This window comes from Scyliorhinus canicula, chromosome 2 (assembly GCF_902713615.1).
Source record: "Scyliorhinus canicula chromosome 2, sScyCan1.1, whole genome shotgun sequence".
Taxonomy (NCBI): Eukaryota; Metazoa; Chordata; class Chondrichthyes; order Carcharhiniformes; family Scyliorhinidae; genus Scyliorhinus; species Scyliorhinus canicula.
In genome coordinates, this window is record NC_052147.1 from 195,398,459 (window position 1) to 195,419,899 (window position 21,441).

The 21,441-nt window shown below is 45.2% G+C and overlaps 1 protein-coding gene across 4 annotated transcripts in view; it reads left to right on the plus strand.

Annotated features, from left to right (window-relative positions):
- sestd1 (SEC14 and spectrin domains 1) overlaps positions 1–21,441 on the plus strand; it is a 218,177-nt gene that overhangs the window by 80,183 nt on the left and 116,553 nt on the right. For all 4 annotated transcript variants that reach the window (XM_038789283.1, XM_038789284.1, XM_038789285.1 and 1 more), the window contains one exon: positions 20,194–20,307. In XM_038789283.1, the coding sequence (XP_038645211.1) occupies positions 20,194–20,307 (114 nt within the window). The remainder of the gene's footprint in view (positions 1–20,193; positions 20,308–21,441) is intronic.

The following is a 21,441-nucleotide window of genomic DNA, read 5'->3' on the forward strand; positions in this document are numbered from 1 at the left end:
GTGCCAGCCAGAATTTATAAATGAAAACTTAAGTATTAAGTTAAGCTCTGCTCCCATTTTGTTTCTTTTATTCTTTGCAGGTTTTGGTTTCTGTCAATCGCTTTTCCGCTTCTTTCAGATGGCAGCTGTCCATGATACTGCCGTTCGCACTTCATTTCGACACCGGGCGGAATTTGTTGCACAATCGGTGTGTTTCCCACCGGCACCAGCAGCACAATCTGAATCACAATTTTCAGGCACTTAGGAGAATTTATTTTTCCCCACGCCTGAGGCGCGAGGTGTCTGATTTACTCGCCTCGGGGGTCATCTGAGCACTTCAGTGAAGGGGGTGCTGCATTTAAACGGTTGCACAACACTTGCTCTTATTCAAGTCAGGAGGATGGCAGCAAGGAAACAGCTCTTTGATTCACTAGGCAGACCCTCACCTGTATGCTGGATGCCGTAGGGGAGAGACAGGCAACAATATACCCCTGGTCTGGCAGGCGACAATCTAGCAAGGCGCCAAATCCCACCTGGGAGATAGTCGCTGCACTGGTTAGTGCCAGTAGCCTGACCAAGAGAAGAACCTAATCCATTCTGCCAGGGTCCCTGTCTGCTCTCTGCAATCCGCCTTTATGTCACCCCTCAAATTGTCCCTCAATCCCAGACGTTGCCACCTAGCAGGGCCCCAACGCTCGATCTCCCTCAAGATTCCTCACACCCTCCCCAGCACTTAACAGAACTCTTCCCTGCTAACGCGCAGTGCTCACACATGCCAGGTATCATTCACACTCATATCATCCCCATTTGTTCCCACAACTGCCTCGAGCGCGAGACGACAGGCGGTGGGATGTCCTATCTGAGCATCCTGACTCCCTACGAGGAGAAAGCCATGGAGATTGCAGGAGCGAACCTGTGCTGAGAGCGAGGTGGGCCTGTGTGAGAAATGTGATGAGCCACTGCACCTTCATTCAGATGACCAAACTCAAATGTGTAATCTGTAGTCCAAACTCTTGACCAGGCCATATACTTCATCGTCTTGCAGGAGCATCACTCGAAGAGCCTGGGCCATCAACCAGCAGTGTACCACTGCCCATCCTCGGCATGACCATTGAGGACACTGATGAAGCATCACGGATATCACCCTCACCACCACAGAGATACACCACCTCGGTGGGTGATCTTAGCAGGCAAACCTCTGGGTAACTATCTGGTGAGCACCACACTGCTTCTGATGCACATCAGGTGGAGGCAGGAATGTCCCAGGGAGGTCTGTTGGACCCTAGAACTCAGCTGTGCCTCAGCCAGGTGCTGTGCTTCTGGACACGTTTTGTCCCTCAGCTGCTGGAGATGTAAAGGCAGAGCAGGAATGCCAGGAATGGTTGGCAGCGACACTCCAGCGACTGCAAGGCCGGATGAAGGAGTCCCATAGCCTTCTGTTGCAGGAGACAGTGTGATAAATGCATGGCCAACACTGCAAGATTGGCATCCGCAATGGAAAGCCTTGGGCAAGAGTCAGATCCGTGATGGAAGAACTCCAAAGCATGGCTCAGTGCTTGAGGACCAGAGCTGACAGCTTCACCTCTTTGGTTCAGCCAATGGCAGGACTCCAGGACTGGCAACGCCAGATGACATTGATGCTTCTGTAGCTCACTCCAGCTGCACCGCTGGCCCATGGGGTAACTCAGGGACCAATGAGCGCAGGGAGGGCCCAGTCAATCTGAATCCCCCATTCCTGAGTCATAACTCGGGCACAGGGGCAGAACACTACAACATCTGTACTACCCGAAAGTAGGCAGGGGCAAGACAGATCCCAGCCTTCCAGAGGCTGCCCATTGAGGGCATTTCAGGCAACAGGGCATACAAGCCAGTAGGCTGCCTCCCCTTCTGATGTACATCCTGGGAATATACCTAGACATAGTGGGAGGGTTCGCAAGTGTAAGGATGTGTAGTGGAACAGCGTGGACAGGGGTGAAGTTAGGCCTAAGTTAGGGGGCGCAGTCTTGTTAAATCTGGACATGTCACTCAATTAAATATTATTGTTCTTCACCATCTTAACTTCTCACATTTTTTAATCCTCCTCCCAGTGTCATGGTACTTCTCCCCTTCAGGTTGTCTTCACTGGCCCTCAATGTCCGCCAGACGGTAAGGCCTTCTCCGTGCGAATGTTTCATTCACAGTTATAGGACTCAGGCATGATTTATTGAACCCTAGACCCTCATCCCTAAACCCCCTCTAGAGCAAAGGAATGTATGGTTGAATCTCACTCAAACATGCTCTCTCTCACCCCGCCAGGTCTCCATTGTCCAGATCTTCAGCGGCCTCTTACTTGACTCCCTCCTGAACAACCTCCACATTTGAGGACACATTCTGTTTCTTGAGGTCATCATCAGGAAGGGCATCGTCCTGCTGCAGAACTAGGTTGTGTCGAGCACAGCAGACCACGACGATGTGGGGGACCCTCTGGGGCTATATTGGAGAGCTCCACCAGATATGTCTAGGCAGCAGAACCGCATCTTTAGGAAGCCTATGCACCGCTCGATGACAGATGGGGTGACATTTTGAGCATCGTTGCACCTGGCCTCTGCTGTGGTCTCTGGCCTCTGCACTGGTATCATCGTCCAAGACTTGAGGGGATATCCCTTGTTCCCTACGTGCCATCTCTGTAGCCTGGGGTGACCTTCGCAAATGCCAGAGATCTGTGATTGGCTGAGCATGTAACTATCATGCACACTCCCTAAAAAACAGGCACACACTTATATGGAACGTATCTGGTGGTGATACAGCAGATTCATATTGAGGAAGTGGAACCCCTTCCAGTTTATAAAGAGGATTCTCTGGTGCCAAAGAACTCAGAGGGTGCCATGGCTGCAGTCAATTACCCACTGCACCTGTGACAGACCAGCTATGTTGCCAAAGCCCGTAGCCCTCTTGTTCTGCTGGGCCAAGTCCAGGTGGAAAGTATCAAGATCAAAGGACCAGCATAAAGTGCATCCGTGACCTCACGCATGCACTTTTGGGTGCATGTCTGCAATATGCCACACCCGTGGCGTGGCGTACATGCGCAGACCTGCGCCGGCGATGTAGCTGCCGGAGCAGCGCACAGCACTCGGGCGCCGTTCTAGCCCCCGGGGAAGGGGTGAATGACTGAGGCCCGTTGACGCCAGGGTCGCCGGATTTGACGCCAGTTTTGCCCGGAATTGCGGAGAATCCTGGCCCAAAAGGACCCTGACTGGTCGGTGTGGGGTCCGGCACAGAAACAAGCCAAATGGCTCTTGATTCCGTGTAGCCAAGTGAACCCTGAGTACTCCTCTCATTTCTTGATTTTGAGACTATGGGTAACTGGCATTGCTAAGGGTTAGCTCTTGATGGCCAATTTAATGAGCATGAGTCTCAGGAATGTTAGAGGGCACAATTGCTTTATGCTTCAGGGATAGGCAAAGCTAATATGCATCCTTCTTACTCAGGTTGCATCCGAGATCTCATTGCTGTCATGCCTCAACACTTAAGCCACTCCAGCTACTCCAGAGTTTGTGCATGCTCCCGCTGCCGCCCCACTCCCCCCAACTGGGCACCATGTTGTATTCTCTTTCGGGGTCTCAGCATCCAACCAATTCGGCCCGGCTGCTTGACTCTCATCGCACCCCACCCCCTACTTATGTGGCCCGCAGCTATACCCACCCTATATCCCCATGCCAGAGACAGCAGACTTACACAGATCCAAAAACACATTAAACAACAGACAACTGACTTTAGCACCACTCACACCAACTGCAACTCCAACCACAGACACCCTGAGTGAAAGGTTATCAACCTAATAACTCTGTTTCTCTCTCCACAAATGCTAGCAGTCTGGCTAAATCTTTCCAGCATTTTCTGTTTTTATTTCAGATTTCCTACATTTGTAGTACTTTGCTTTTTATTAAATTAATAAAGTATTTAACTATCCATCTAGTCTTCTCATGCAACAGTGTCTTTATTCAAGACGAGGAAAATTAACCTGGTGAATTTCTGTTTGTGTCCTCCTTCTGTAAGGAGTCACAAAACTGCTTCAGGAAAAATAATGGTCACTGCACTGATAAGGTAAATTGATTTTGAGCCAATAACCTGGCAACGTTTTACCTATGTCAGCTTCTTTTCTTGACCTTGCTATAATTTGGAGGAGGGTTGAAATTCTGTACTGTATCTCTCAGCAAAGAAGATTCTGATGTAATGCTGGAAAATATTTTCTACTTACCTTAATCTAACTAATACTGAATAACGGGGCGGCACGTGGCGCAGTGGTTAGCACTGGGACTGTGGCACTGAAGACCCGGGTTCGAATCCCGGCCCTGGGTCACTATCCATGTGGATTTTGCACGTTCTCCCCGTGTCTGCGTGGCTTTCACCCCCATAACCCAAAGATGTGCAGTTTAGGTGGATTGGCCATGCTAAATTGCCCCATAATTGGAAAAAAATAAATAATTGGGTACTCTAAATTTATTTAAAAAACATACTGAATACCTTCTATGGTTTTCTGTACTGTTATATCTTTCCTATTATTGGTACTTTTACAAGTCACAAATTAGAGCCAAAAATCTGCTCAACAAAAACTATAACCTCTAATGTTGTACTTCTTTAAGCAAAGTACAGTACCAACGAAAGACTAAGATCAGTAAACTATCCAGCTAATGTAGGATGTTTCACATGCAGCAATCACTTAAACGTTAAATTATATTAAACAATAAATGGAATTTGTTGCCAATTTAATTTATGTGAGCATGGAAAGATTTTCTTTGAAGCCATGAATATTCTATTATTATTGCAGTGTTCTCTCACTGTAATCTATTTGGTGCAATGATAATCATGTGCTGTTAAATTAATTAATCAGATCTGCAGTATGAGATATCGATGTCCAAACTCTCCTTGTGGAGTATGTCAATGATACCTATGAATGGGACAGGCTGTCCACCTGCCTACTGTTGATAATAGAACTGAATCAACAGGGCAGTACATAAAGGGTCAATGTATAGGTGAACTGCTCAGCATGGAATTGAGCCACTTTGATTCTTGACATTGGTAAGCTTACATCGGCTGGATTTGCAAGAGACAATTTGAAGATTACAGCTGATTTTGGGTTCATTGGGCTATTAAGAGTGAAAAATGGGTCGAGTGTCTGATTCCGGTTGCTGTTCATTGAGTGCTGCCAGAAATTGCATGCGTCGATCTCGGGGACAGACAGGATTATATTTGGCTGTCATGTCTCATGATTAATTAGGCTGACAACACTTATTGTTTAAGCTTATCATTGAAAAACGGCCGCCTGGGTGAGGTGGAACTAATGGAACTGTGCAGCAATAAAGAATTCATTGGAAACTGGAGAGCTGCTACATGTTTGGAAGCTATCAAATGTAGTCTCTGTGTTTAAGTAAAGGGATAATTATTCTTAGGTAATTGTCATGATCAAATTGAACGACTAAGCAGGCTCAATGCTGTTAGGAAGGAAGTTCCAGGATTTTGACCCAGCAGTAGTGAAGGAATGGTGACATAGTTCCAAGGCAGGGTGGTGTGTGGCTTGGAGAGGAACCTGCAGGTTGTCAAGATCCCATCCATCTGCTGCTCTTGTCCTTCTAGATGGTAATGGTCTCGGATTTGGAAGAAGCTTTGGAGAGTTGCTACTGTGCATCTTGTAGATGGTACACACTGCTGATTGTGGAGCAAGTAATTGTTTAAGGTTGTCGATGGGATGCCAATCAAGCTGCTTTGTTCTTGATGATATCGAGTTTCTTGAGTGTTTTGGAGCTGGGTTCATCCATGCAAGGGGAGAATATCACACCCCTGACTTGTGCCTTGTAGATGATGTGCAGGTTTTGGGAAGTCAGGAGTTGAGTTACTCTTCACAGTAGTAATGTTATCTATTGACGCCTCCGGATCCCTCACTATAATAGTAAATCGTCGGCGTACAGAGAAATCATGTGTTCCACCCCACCTCTAACTATTCCTCCCCATGTATTTGAGGACCTCAGGGCCATGGCTAGTGGCTCTATTGCTAATGCAAACCAGTGAAGGGGACAATGGACATATCTGCCTGGAACTCTGGGAACGGGGTCAGAGGTCACTTTGTTAATGCAAACACTGGTAAATGGGGCGGCCGTATATAACAACCGCATCCATGTTACATAGCCCAACCTCAAATCCAAATTTTTCTAAAATTGCAAACAGATAATCCCGCTCTACCCGGTCAAATACCTTCTTCGTGCGAGCAAGATTATGGTCTCCGGGACCCAACCCTCCTCCAGAGTAAGCACCACATTTAACAGTCGCCTCACATTCGCTGTTAACCTCCAACCCTTAACGAAACTGGTTTCTCCACCACATCTGGCAGACAAGGTTCCAGCCTTAATGCCAGCACCTTAGCTAACAGCTTCGTGTCCACATTTAATAGGGAGATTGGATGATACAAACCATAGTCTATGGGGTTCTTATCTTTTTCCTCCAGTTCTCCAGTTTCCTCAGTTGATATGCTAGGAGCCGACTTACCTTTTCCCCACATTCGTAAATAGCCCCTTTAGGGTGGGTGTCCTGGAGGAATGTCACATCGGCTCCCAAGTTCTTCAAATGAGCAAAAACTCACACTCTCCTGACTGGGCCCCTCAGGCCGTGCACATACCAGGTGACCGCCCTTGTAGGGGGTTGCTTACCCCCCCCCCCCCTCTCTCAGCCTGGAGTCAGTCAATACCACCGCGAAATTTCATAGCTTTACCAATGATACCCAGGCTGCACCTAAGATGGCAACCAGTCCCACCTGAATGATGGAGCAGAAATAAAATAACTGGTCGCTGTCAGTTCCCGTCCCCCTCCCTCAGTCAACAGATGATCTATTATCCCTTCTAACCCCTTCCCCATCTCGCTTCCCTTTTAGACCCATCAAGCTTCACCAAACTAGCCCAATAAGTCACAGCCCTATTCCCCACTTCCGTTAATTAGCTAACTTTCTAGTGCAGGTGAGGTGACCACCCCACCCTTGGTCCCACTTATTCCTTAACCATTGCCTTCATACCTACCTCAAGCACATTTCTCCTTCCCGATCCACTTTCCCACCCAATAATAAATAAAGGCTTTAAACGGAGGAAATATATCCCCATCCCAACTCTACTAAGTGCATGAAGAAGGAAAATTTTAAAAAATGAGAAGAAATGACCCCCATTCAAACACCTCCACCATTAACCCAACTCAACACCTTAACAACAAAAGCAGTAAAATATTAACATCCCAGCCGCCCGCCCGCATCCCTCAAGTCATGTCCCAACCACAATCTTTGATAAAGTCCTCCGCCTGCTCGGGAGTTTAAAAATAGAAATCTTTTGAATCAAACGTGACCCTTAATTTTGCTGGGTACACAATCCCAAATTGCACTCTTGGATTAAACACCACCATCTTCATCTTATTGAAGGTCACTTGTTTTGACAGATATGTGCCAATGTCCTGGTAAATTCTTACCATGTTGCTGTCCCTGTTGATTATCCCGACTTTCTTGGCCCATTTCAGGACCCACTCCTTTCCCTGAAAACTATGAAACCGAATGAACACCACTCGAGGTGGCTCATTTGGTCACGCTTTCTGCCTCAAGGTCCTGTGTGCCCTATCGAAACTCCGGCGCAGCAAACACCTCATCACCGCTCATCAATTGGGAAAACTTCTCAGTGAAGTATTTGGTCAGCTTTGTGCCCTCAACCCCCTCAGGTAGACGTAACAGCCTCCGGTTCATGCGCCTGGACCTATTTTCTAAATCATCCAGCTTTGCCATGAAGCCCTTCTTCCTGTCTCTGACGACCTCCATTTCAGCCTCCAAATAAAACCTTCAATTCCTGACTGTGTTTCTTGAAGCGTTCATCCATTTCTGCACCAATTTTTAAATTCTCTGGCTATCACCCCTGCCATCATGTCGAGGGTGGTAGGCATGGCCACCTGCTCCGCAATCTTTGATGCCTCGTTGCTCGGGCAATACGTTTGCAATTTCACCCCACCGCCCCTCTTCGATGTCAGTTTCGACAACGCACACTTTTGGTCAGTTTTATTGCTGGGAAAGTGCACCTTTTAAAAAATAATTCTTGCAATCGGGCAGATAAGCCCAAGTGCCTGTGAAGGAACTACCCGAGATGTGGCCGCTACTTCATGCCGCTGCACCAGACGTCTAGCAGCCACAGTATTGATATTGTGTTATGATCCCAATTGATGTTCCAACTGGATGGGAAGATCTCAGTATGGAACCCTGGCTCAAAGGACCATAACATTGACTTTTTTTTATAGAAAACATGGAGGAACAGAGTCTCAGGACCTCTAATTGGTTTTAACACAAGGACATTTTTTTAATTAAACATGAAAAGGTGGATTATTGTATAATACTCCTCTCTTAATTTCACAATTACACACCGGTTTTAGGATTAGCACAGATTACAAAATACATCTTAATCTACAATAGTCTCATGAACGCACAGTACCTTTGAAGCTCACAAGATAATTGCGGGATAATACGCTCTCCACTCTGAACACCAAGTGAATGTTTGTGGACATCTCCTCAGAATCCCCCCCATATGATTGTCACATGAAAGTTTCCAAATTCTATTCCAAAAAACACACTTTTAATATTCTCTTCCAAGTATGTATTCCTGTAGCTGTTTGCATTCTGAAATCTATACCAGATTTTCCAAAACCTTGCACTCCATTTTAACAGTGAATCCAGTCCAGGATTTTACACCAACCCCTTTTGGATTTCCTTGTTTTGACTGCTGTGCAAATTGCTTACAATAACTTTAACTCTCTGTTCCCATACTGTATTAAAATGACATCAAACATTTCATCGACCTCTGAAATCTACTGTCCAGTTCAAATCTCGTTACTGAAACTGTCTCTTTATCTCAGAATATTTTGTTTACTCTTCCTCTGTTCTCTTAACTTCAGATGTCTTAAAGGTTCTTTCTGTCTCAATTCCCTGGTTATTTGGATTGTATGCTCTTCCTTAGGAAGCTTGCATCTTTGCAACTCCCTTCTCCTGTTCAGCTTTTTCTAACAGAATTGAGAGAGGTTTATTCTCAGTGTCAAGTCTCCAACTTTCCACAAATTCAACCAAAACTAAAACGTAAAAGTTTCTCTACCTTTCAAGGCCCCAGTATTTAAGCAACACCCACATGCTTATGCTTTCTATTTATTCTTCCCTCTGGAAGTAAGATAAAAACACAGTTGGAACTTAGCTAGTCCCCACACATACAAACACCCTTGTCCAGCTTGAATCATTCTACAGGTTATACCGTTCCAAGCACAGAAACATTAAATTAACCCCACTTAAAAATATACATTATTTCTAATGTTTACCAACACAAATAAAACAGGTTGATGAATGGCTTCCATGTCATGTGGAAGCCCTCTTCCGACCCCCTGAGGACGAATTTGAATTTCTCCAGTTGGAGAAATTCCGACAGGTTGGCCTGCCAGTCTGCAGCTTTGCTTGATGCTGCTGATCGCCAGCTGAGCAGCATTCCTCGACAGGCGATTAGGGAGGCAAAGGCTGGCCCCCCCCACCCACCCATAAAGAGTTCTGGCTGGTCTGATACCTCGAAAACTGCCACTCTAGGCACGACTACATCCTCAACCCACAGCCTTGAACATTGCCTCGAAGAAGACTGTCCAGAACACAACAAGTCTGGGCATGCCCAGAACATGTGGGTATGGTTGGCTAGGCCTCCCTGGTACCATTCACATTTATCCTCCATCTCCGAGAAGAACCTGATCATTCGGGTTCAGGTTATGTGCGCTCGGTGTACCACCTGTATCTGTACTAGGCTTAGCCTTGTGCATGTGGAGGTGGGGTTTACCCTGTTCAGTGCTTCACTCCAGTGTCCCCACCATATTTCAATCCCTAGCTCTTCCTCCCATTTTTCCCTTGTCTCGTCCAGTGGGGAGCATGCCTTTCCCTACAGTCACCATACAGGTCCCTGTAGTTTCCATTGCCACCTCCCCCCAAAAAAGTCGCCTGCGTCTAACAGTTCTTCTAACAATGAGTGTCCCAGTGTCTGTGGGTATGTCGTTGTTTCCTCATGGAGGAAGTTTTTGAATTGCATGTGTCATAACTTGGTCCCCCGGTCAGTTAAAGCCTCTCCTTCAGTTCTTTTAGCGTTGTCAGTCTATTGTCCATGCAGAAGTCACTAACTTTCAGTGTTCTCCCATTCTGTCTCCAGCTTTTAAATATGGTGTCCATTTTGACTGGCGCGAACCTGTGATTGTTGCATATGGGGGCTAAACTGGACATTTTGGTCAGATCGAAGTGTTGTCTTAGCTGGTTCCATGTCAGGAGCGTAGCTAATACCACTGGGCTTGTTGAGTGCTTGGCTGGTAGAAATGGGAGCGCTGCTGTGGCCGGGGCCCTGAGGGACGTCCCGATGCAGGAGCTCTCCACCATTCTTACCCATTCTGCTTATGGTACTTTACTCCATCCCCTCACTTTTTCTGCCATGGATGCCCAGTGGTAGTATTGCAGGTTTGGGAGTGCTAGGCCTCCCCTGCTTCTCGTTCTTTGCAAGACTCTTTTGGAGATCCTTAGATTCTTCCCCCTGCAATACAAACCCCATAATCATTTAGTCTGCTATGTTAAAGAAGGCCTTGCGGATGTACATTGGTGTGGATCTGAACAGGAAGAGGAACCTGGGCAGTATGTTCATCTTGATCGTCTGCACCCCGCCAGGGAGAGTGGGAATGTGTCCCACCTCTGCTGGTCTTCTTTACTTTCTCCATTAGACTTGCCAGATTCCATTTGTGGATCCATGTCAGTTGTGGGCAATTAAGCTCCCCAGGTAACACAACCTGTTTTTGGCTCGTTTGAACGGTGGTCCCTCCAGCTCTGCCCCACCCCCTTGTGGGTTCATTGGGAAGATTTCACCTTTGCTCAGGTTGTGTTTGTAGCCCGAGAATGCTCCAAACTCTTTCAGGACCGCCATGATCACTTCCATGCTGCTTTGGGGTCTGCAATGTAGAGGAGCAGGGCATCCGCATAGAGTGAGACTCTGTGCTCTCTGGCCCCCGTCTAGTTCCCCTTCCAGTTTCTCGCCACTCTGAGCGGCTCAATCGCGAATAGAAGTGGGGATAGCGGGAATCACTGCCTTGTGCAGCTGGAAGTATTTAGAGCTGGTGGTGTTAGTCCGCACTCTTGCTATATACAGAACGTTAACCCATGCTGTGAACCCTGCTCCAAGTCCAAACCACTCCAGTACCTCTATGAGGTACTTCCACCCGACTCTGTCGAAGGCCTTTTCTGCATCCAGGGAGATGATCACCTCTGGTATTCTCTCCACGGAAGGGGTCATTATCACTTTTAGCAGGTACCTGCCTATTTGACGTTACCTGCCTATTTGACGTTACCTGCCTGCCCGTAACAAAATCCGCCTGGTCCTCTGTGATCTCTGGTGTGCAGTTCTCCAGTGGCCTGGATAGGAGTTTAGCCAATATCCTCGTTTCAGCATTGAGCAGTGAGATGGGTTTGTAGGATCCGCATTCTGTTGGGTCTTTGTCTTTCTAGGGTATCAGCGATATTGAGGCTTGTGCTAGCATTGGTGGCAGTGTGCCCCTCGCTAATGAGTCTGTGAACATCTCCTGCAGGTGTGGGCCGATACCTTTGCGAACTTTATAGAAGTCCTCTGGGAATCTATCTGGTCCCGGCGCATTCCCCGCCTGCATGGAGTTGATGCTCTCCATGACTTCTCCCAGTTCTAATGGTGCTTCCAGCCTCCATTTCCTATCATCCCCCATGACTGGCATCCATCGAGGAACAGCCTCCTCCTCAAATCCCCCTTGGGGACTCAGAGGTGTACAGCCCTCAGTAGAAGGACTCAAAAGCATAGTTGACTTTTTCCGGCTCTGCTACTAGTCTGCCGTTGTTGTCCCTAACCTGTGCTATTCCTTTGTGGCTGCCTGTTTCCCCAGCTTGTGAACCAGCAGGCAATTGGCTTTTTCTCTGTGTTCGTAGAAGGTTCCTCGTGTCTAGTGGAGTTGGTGCACTGCTTTCGCCGTGAAGAGCAGGTCACAGTCCATTTGTAGCTTTTTCCTCTTCCCCCAGAAGTTCTACGGTTGGGGCCACGGAGTATTGTCTATCTATCTCTGGTATCGAGTTGACCATGATTGAATGGCGGAGCAGACTCAATGGGCCAAATGGCCTAATTCTGCTCCTATGTCTTATGGTCTTATAACTGTTGCCTCCCTGCTCCTTCTTCCCTATCTCCATGTGCTTTATGGGAAATAATGTTTGCCCTGGTCACACCCCTAGTGCCTCCCAGACGGTGGAGGATGAAACCTCACCATTATGGTTATTTGTAATATACCCGTCTATGGCTTGTGATATTTCCTCATAAAAAACCTTGTCGACAAGGAGGGCTGTATTCAACCGCCATGGGAGACGTTGGGCATGGCCTGCCACCAACCTCACATCCATGTAGTGTAGAGCATGGTCGGAAATTACGATCGTGGAGTTTTTCTTTCCTTTCCCCTCTTCCTCCATTTTTTTTTTTTTTTTGCACCTTGCTGCCCTCACTCCCACCTTTCTGTGCCTTAGTTTTCCGCTTGAAAACGAGGCGGTACAGTCGCTCAAATTGTTTTTTAGCCTCTCGGTCTTTTTCGGATGACTGCTTCATCTTTGTTTGTGCTGCTGTCTTACCAGCCCATTCTTATGGACGAACACCTCCGCGTCCTCAGGGGCCATAAATAGTGCTCCTTGCCCAGGAAAATTACCCACAGTTTGGCTGGGTACAGCATCCCAAACTTCACCCCACCTTTGAACAGGGCTGCCTTTGCTCTGTTGAATTCGGCTTAGCACTTGGCCAGGTCTTCTCCAATGTCCTGGTAGCTTCGTATCTGGTGTCCTTCCCAGTTGCAGGTTCTCGTCTGCCTGGCCCAAAGCAGGAATCTTTCCCGGTTGTGGTACCAGTGCATCATCAGATTTCCGGCCCTGGGTTTTGGCCGGAGAGACCTTTCAGCCATGTCTATCTCTGGCTGCCCCTTCTCACCAGGTTTCCCAGCATCTGGGCCATGTAGTCCGTGGGGTTCCTGTCTCTGGTTCCCTTCGGCAGTCCAACTATTCTTAGGTTCTGGCGCCTCAACCAGTATTCTTGATCTTCTAGCTAACCCTTCAAGTTCCCCTGGGCCGCCATGAACTTCGTTATCTCTTTTTAGGCAGCAAAACGATCGCTCTGGTCTGTGGAGGCCTTTTCCAGCTCCTTACTTCTGCTCCCCTGAGCCTCTAGTCGTCCCTCTGCTTTATTGAGTGCCACCCGCATGGCGGCCAGCGCTTCCATGACCGCCACCTTGATCGGTGCGTGGATTTCAATTCTTACTTCTTCTTTGTGCTCCTTTAGCTCTCTGGGGAGGTAGTTCTTCCATCCGCCCTCTGGCGAAGGGGGGTTTGTGCACGGCTTGTTGGGCCCTCTCTTTCTGGTGCAGCTGGAGCTTCTTCATTTCATGGGTCTGCCGTCTCACTCGCCAGTTTCTCCAGGATCTTGATGCCTCTTGTTTCCTTGCAGCTGTTCTTGGCATTTCGGTTTATATTTAATTTGTAGGTTGAAGAGGGTGATGAGGGGATGCTTTTTTTCTCGGTTTCGGCGGGCTATTTTCAGTTACAAGTGCCTAAATTCGATTTCCTACGTGGAAAGCCTATTCCGTGCATTTGTTCAGCACATCCCCATCACTGGAAGTCTCTCAAACAAATAGGTTTAAAGATTTCTATTTGTATTGATGAACATTAGAAATAAGGTATGGTTTTAAGTGGGTTTAATTTAATGTTTCTTGCCTGGAAGGGTAAAACCTATAGTTAGATTGATGCTGGACAAAGACTTTTATACGTGTGGGATTGGTTAAGTTTCAACTGTGTTTCTATTGTACTTGGAGAGGGCTACAGTGTGAAGAATAAATAAACCAGCTGTGCTTGCTTAGCAACTGGGCCATGTAAGGTAGAGAAGCGTTTAACTTTTAGTCTAGCTAATTTGATTGAAGTTGAAGATAGGTAATGAGAGAGAAGGCAGCTCTCACAGCTCTGCTAGAAGCAGTTGGTTTGGAGGGCTACAGAGGAAACATCTCTCTCGGCTTCGCTGGAAGAAACGCCGCACCATGGAGTAATCGTTAAGAAAACAAGTGCAGAGATCTGAAGAGCAGCTTGTTGAGGAAAGTAGAAATGTAGAGAAATTTCCAAGAAGACAGGTTAAAAGTACTAGAACAGACACTGTTCAGTAAAGGCAGAGAGAGCTGAGAAGAAGGTTGAGACCAGAAAGATATCTGAAATAAATTTCAGGATTTTGAGCTTCTACTACTGCCTGTGGAACATGAGTTGAAAAACTATGGAAATTGGTGACAGGATCTCGGTGTTTGTGTCAAAGCAGTTATTCTAAAGGAAACCTAAAAGGAGTTGGTGTAAAATCCTGGATTGGATTCACTGTTAAAAGTGGAATGGAAGCTTGGGTTAGAAAAAGTCATTTGTAAAACCTGGATTGGATTTCAGAAGGCATACCGTTAAGGGAAAGCATTATTACGAGTGAAGATTTTAAAGTGTGTTTTTGGAAGCAGAGTTTAGAAGCTCTCATCTGGGGGGATTCTGAGGAGAAATCCAGACACCAACTTGGGTTCAGAGCAGAGTGTGCATACTTGATCACAGTCATCTTGTGTGCTTGAAAGGAATTTGTGTGTCAGTGAGATATACACCGCTGTTTAAAAAGGGAGGGAGGCAGACAACAGGAAATTATATCTGGTTAGCCTGACTTCGGTCATTGGTAAGATTTTAGAGTCCATTATTAAAGATGAGATTGTGGAGTACTTGGAAGTGCATGATAAAATAGGACTGAGTCAGCACAGCTCCTTCAAGGGGAGGTCATGTCTGACAAATCTGTTAGAGTTCTTTGAGGAGCTAATAAGGAAGCTAGATAAAGGAGAACCAGTGGACGTGATTTATTTAGATTAAAGGCTTTTGACAAGGTGCCGCATAAGAGACTGTTAAATAAGTTGAGAACCCATAGTGTTAAACGTATGATCCTGGCATGGATAGATGATTGGCTGACTGGCAGAAGGCTGAGAGTGGGGATGAAGGGGTCTTTTTCAGATGGTAACCAGTGACTAGTGATGTGTCTCTGGGGTCGATGCTAGGACCAGAACTTTTCACAATATACATTTACGATCTGGAAGAAGGAACTGAAAGCACTGTTGCTAAGTTTGCACATAATACAAAGATCTGTAGAGGGTCAGGTAATATGGAGGAAGCAGAGGGACTGCAAAAGAACTTGGACAGGCTAGGAGAGTGGGCAAAGAAGTGGCAGATGGAATACAATGTGGAAAAGTGTGAGGTTATGCACTTTGGAAGGAGGAATGGAGGCACAGACTGTTTTCTAAATGGGGAAATGCTGAGGAAATCAGAAGCAAAAAGGGCCTTGGGAGTCCTTGTTCAAGCTTCTCTTAAGGTTAACATGCAGGTTCAGTTGGCAGTTAGGAAGGCAATGCAATGTTTGCATTCATGTCAAGAGGGCTAGAATATAAGAGCAGAATACAATCTGAGGCTGTATAAGCCTCTGATCAGACCCCATTTGGAGTATTGTGAGCGATTTTGGGCCCCGTATCTAAGGAAGGATGTGCTGGTCTTTGAAAGGGTCCAGAGAAGGTTCACAAGAATGATCCCTGGAATGAAGAACTTGTTGCATGAAGAATGGTTGAGGATCTGGGTCTGTATTCGTTGGAGTTTAAAAGGATGAGGGGAGATCTTATTGAAACTTACAGGACACTGCAAGGCCTGGATAGAGTGGACGTGGAGAGGCTGTTTCCACTTGTAGGAAAAACTAGAAGCCGAGGACACAATATCAGACTAAAGGGACGATCCTTTAAAACCGAGGTGAAGAGGAATTTCTTCAGCTAGAGGGTGGTGAATCTGTGGAATTCTTTGCCACAGTAGGCTGTGGAGGCCAAATCACTGAGTATCTTTAAGACAGAGATAGATGGGTTCTTGATTAATAAGGGGATCAGAGGTTACGGGAAGAAGGCCGGAGAATGGGAATGAGAAAAATATCAGCTATGATTGAATGGCGGAGCAGACTCGATAGGCCGAGTGGCTTAATTCTGCTCCTATGTCTTATGGTCTTATACTCTAGTCCATGTTAATCCTGAAACCTGTGTATAATTGTTAAACGAAGGGTGGAGTAAAGGAGTATTGTATTATAATCCAATTTTTTCATGTTTAATTTTTTTTTTCTTGTTGTTAAAACTAATTAGTGGTCCTGTGACTTGGTTCTTCCACGTTTTATAAAACAAAAATAAAAGTTATGATCTTTTGAGCCAGAGTTCCATTCTGGGATCTTCTCATCCGGTTATAACATCAACTGGGATCGTAACATTGGAGATGGTCATTGCCTGGCACTTGTATGGCATGAACATTACTTGCCACTCATCAGCTCAAGTCTGAATGTTGTCCGGGTCTTGCTACGCATGGACACGGAATGCGTTAGTACCTGACCTATCTCAAATAGTAATAAACATTGTGCAATCACCAGCCAACATCCCCACTTCTGATCTGATAATGAAGGGATGCTCATTGATGTACATGGTTGCGCTAAGGACACAACCCTGTCCCAGGACTGAGATGATTGACCTCCAACAGCCATAACTATTCCTTTGTGTTAGGTATAATTGCAACCAGTGGAGAGTTTTCCCCTGATTCTAATCCCCATTGACTTCAGTTTTGCTCGGCCTCTGTGATGCCACACTTGGTCCAATGTTGCCTTGATGTTTAAGGGCAGTCATGCTCACCTTGCTTCCTGAGTTCACTCTTTTGTCTACGGTTGTAATGAGGTCAGGAACTCAGTTGCCCTGACGGAAGCCTAACTACACATCAGTGAGGAGGTTATTGCTGAGTAAGTGCCATTCAATAGAACTGTCAACCAGACCTTCTATTACTTTGCTAATGATTGAGAGCTGACAAATGGGGTGGTAATTGGAGGGGTTATCTTTGTCCTTTTTGCGTACCTGACGTCCCTGGCAATCACATTGCCGGGTTAATGCCAATAGTTATAGTTGCACTGAAATAATTTGGCTACAGGAGCGGCTGGTTCTGAAGTACAAATCCTCAGTATTATTGCCAGAATGTTTTAAGGCCCATAGCCTTTGTAATATCCAGTTCCTCAGCCGTTTCTTGACATCATGAGGAATTAATTGAATTGGCTAAAGACTGGCATCTGTGATGCTGGGGACTTCAGGAGGAGGCCGAGATTGATCATCCACCCAGCATTTCTGACTGAAGATGATTGCAAATGCTTCAGCCTTGCTTTTGGCACTGATTGCTGGACTCCACCATCATTGAGGATGGGGATATTTGTGGAGTTGTTGTGACATAGAAATGTACAGCATGTGAAGAGTTAATGTCATGTTAGCCACTAGATGGAGCTAGGGACAGTACTATAAAAGGCACTGACTCTTGGGCTTCTGGAAGAGAGAGTGGATTGTAGATATAGAACAGTACAGCACAGAACAGGCCCTTCGGCCCTCGATGTTGTGCAGAGCAATGATCACCCTACTCAAACTCACGTATCCACCCTATACCCGTAACCCAACAACCACCCCTTTACCTTACTTTTTAGGACACTACGGGCAATTTAGCATGGCCAATCCACCTAACTCGCACATCTTTGGACTGTGGGAGGAAACCGGAGCACCCGGAGGAAACCCACGCACACACTGGGAGGACGTGCAGACTCCGCACAGACAGTGACCCAGCCGGGAACCGAACCTGGGACCCTGGAGCTGTGAAGCATTTATGCTAACCACCATGCTACCGTGCTGACTGGAGTGAAGTCCATAGTAGAGCTGAAGAAGATGGAATATAGTAACAGTTAGAGTATAGAGATAGTGTTAGTGAGTGTAGTTTAATATAATCTGTTTACTAAAGGCATAACTGTCAAACTTTAATTTAAGTAGTGTAAATAAATTTAGCTGTGTGACAGGACAGCAATCTTAGCTCTGATCTGTTGATTAGGGGATGGTTTAGCTCTGTCTATTGCATGCTATCTCCGCTGTTTTGCATGCAAGAAGAGCGGCACAGTGGTAAAGTGGTTAACAATGCTGCCTCATAGCACCAGGAACTAGGTTCAATTCCAGCCTTGGGTGATTGAGTGGAGTTTGCATGTTCTCCCCGTGTCTGTGTGGGTTTCCTCCAGGTGCTCTGCTTTCCTCCCACAGTCCAAAGATATACGGGTTGGGTGGATTGGCCATGCTAAATTGTCCCTTAGTGTGCAGGTAGCTTCACCAGCTTACCACTTCATTTTTGAAAATGCCTGGTGCTGCTCCTGGCATTCCCTACTGAACTCTTCATTGAACTAGGGTTAATGCTCCGGTTTAATGGGAATGGAGTATATGCCAGGCCATGAGGTTACAGAATGTGGTTGATTACCGTTCTGTTGCTGCTAACGACCCAGTTCTGAGTTGATGGATCTGTTCGAGATCTAATCCATTTAGCACGGTGCTGACAAGACTTCATCTCCGCAAGGAATGTGTGGTAGTCATTACTGCCGATAGTACCGTGGGCAGATGCATCTGCAACAGGTAGATTAGTGAGGACAAGGTCAAGCCTCGTTGGTTTCCTCACTACCTGCCAGCAGTCCTGGTCTAGCAGCCAAGTCCTTTTGAGCTTGGTGGGTTGTGGTGCTACCAAACCATTCTGTGGTGGACATTGAAGTCCCCCACCCAGAGTACATTCTGTCCCCTTGCTACCCTGAGTGCTTCCTCTAACATTGAAGAGTACTGATTCATTAGATGAGGCATGGGGTAGGGGTTGTAATCAGCAACTAGAGTAGGCAAATGGCTGATTGGACACCAGGGGTCACCCTTCAGCAATGGTTGTTGAAACTTCTCCATTGTTTGAAAACTGATGTGGTGAAGCTTTCAGTGCTAAGCAAATGGTTTTTGAGCAGTGCTTCTATTACTTGGAAATATTATAGAAAATCTACAGTACACTCCATTAAGGGTACCAAAAATTGTTGTGGCTTGCTATGTGCTCCAAAAATGGTACGCATGAAGGAATTGGATCTTTGAAGTGCAGAAGTGAAGAAGAAAATAGATGGGGGCATTGATGCCCGAACCATGATGAGGGTGTTTCAGAGAGAGTGAGGAGGTGGCGCATGGTATCAGATAGAATATTGTCATTGTTTTGTTTCTAGTAAAATGTTCATATTTCCTCTGCAGATAACAAAATGCCTTTGACAAACCCTAGCATTTTTTTTTCCGATAACCATTGTTAAAATCTCAGTGAAAGTATACCTTCAATCCTGTCCCTTTTTTCTTTCTTACTTCCAATATGTTTATCTTTAACATTTTCCAGTTCTGATGAAAAGTCATTGACCTGAATTGACCTGAAACATTATTTCTGATTCCCTCTCCACAGATGTTGCTGTTCTGCTGAGCGTTTCCATTATTGCTGTTAGAATTCCTTGTTAAGAATCTTTGAAGAATGCACATGATTTTGCGGTGTCTCTCAGCTGGCAGATCCAAAGTAAAAGGATGTTAGCTAACAGCTGAAACTGCCAGCTGTAACAATGTCTAGAAGTGTTAACACCAGATTTGTATTAAATACTTTAATCTCTCTTTCAGCTACAGTATCAGGTGGGAGTAATAAAGCTGAACATTTTTATGGTTTATTACTGAAGATTGTGTGAGCCCCACCGAACCTGATACCTTCTAATTGGATCGACAAAGGATATTGCTTGCTTTGTGCATGTGTTTTTCAGAATCCTGCGAAGGCTGCATTCAAACTAATTTATATTTATGACCTGGTGCTGGGAGTATTTTTCTTCAAAGAATTATAGTTTGATTATTTTTAGGAGACAAGAATCCCAAAGTTGAAGATTGCTAAAACTAATAATGGAATTAGTCTCGCAAAAATCTCTTGTGTAATTTGGATGAAGTCCACTTTAATCAGGTTATGGAAAAGCAAATTCAGATTGAATTTTGTGCTTTGGTATCATTCAGCTACAGGCTTGAAAACATTTTGCTCATGGGAGTCTCTCGACTGAAACAGTATTTGACTAAGGGCTGAATGATATGCACAAGTTCTTCAATTAGAATTCTGACTGCTATAAGATGTAGACTATACAATATATATTTGCTTAGATCTTTATAAAGATAAATGGGCGGTTGTAAATATTCACTTTGCTAATTTATTTTCATTCTCAACAGGTAATTTTGGTATCTGCCAACAAGCTTACACGTTATATAGAACCATCCCAATTGACAGATGAATTTGGAGGGTCACTTTTGTATGACCACATAGACTGGTTGAATAAAAGATTGGTTAGTATTGTGAAGTTACAAGTATTATAAAATTAGCACATAAAATATTAGTATATTAATACATATTAAAATGATTAGATATATAATGACTATTGGCTATTTTACATATTTAAAAATATTGCCTAACAGACTGTACCTCATAAATTCCCTGAGAAAATGAGAAACAAAACCTGAAATGTATCTGATTCTTTAACCGTCATCTGTTTGAGGCAAAAAGTTCAAAAAATAATCTGGATGACATCTTTGACAATAGTGAACTGAACTGTGATGATGAAGTAATATATTTCCAAGTCAGTTCAGTTATCTACTAATGTATGAACGGTCTGATGGCCGAACCTTTAGTATATGTTGGGGTTATGGTTCCTCTAAGAACTAAGTTTCTCTGGAAGATGATTTCTTGTAAAAGGCAGTTTGCTTCCAGTAACTGATCATGAAACCAAGCTGTCTGGCCAATAAAACAATAGTCGAAAAAGAGTAAACAAGAAGTTAATTGCAATGGGGAATAGATTCCTGCATGGGTAGTTCTGGTTTTCAAGCAGTTTGAAACGAGCAGTTCAAGCAGTTCAGAACAAGCTGACTGCAGGGAACATTTTCAAGCCAAATTCCGTTGAAATTATGTGCACTACTAAAAGGTTTTAAACCCTTTGATAACTAAGTGACTCTATTAACAGTGAGTTAGACTTCTGGGACGGCCAAGCTGAGGAGAGAGATAGTACATTGTTGGATGTAAGGCTCCAGAATTAAAGCACATTGGAACCAGGAGAATTCTGGTCCAAGATGGCTATGCTTAAGAGGCAAGCGACGCCTATGTTAATGTTAATTGGGAGTCTACAACCATGGGATGGTTGGAGGAAATTTGAAGGGACAACCTTACTGGAAGTAAGTGAAAAGCCCAAGAAATCTCAACCTTTTAGTTGAATTTTTGAAACAACATTCTGACCAAGTGGTTAACCTTCAAATTTCTGATAAGTATCTGTTTTGAGTTTTTGGGGATGTCTGTCATAAGGGTGTGGACAGAAATTTGAATTGAGAAATTCAGTTTACAGCGAAAATAACTATGTTCCTTGTACTTTAAATGACTTTAACATAACTGACCATATAAGATAGGATTTAGTTAGTAGTAATCATGTTCTT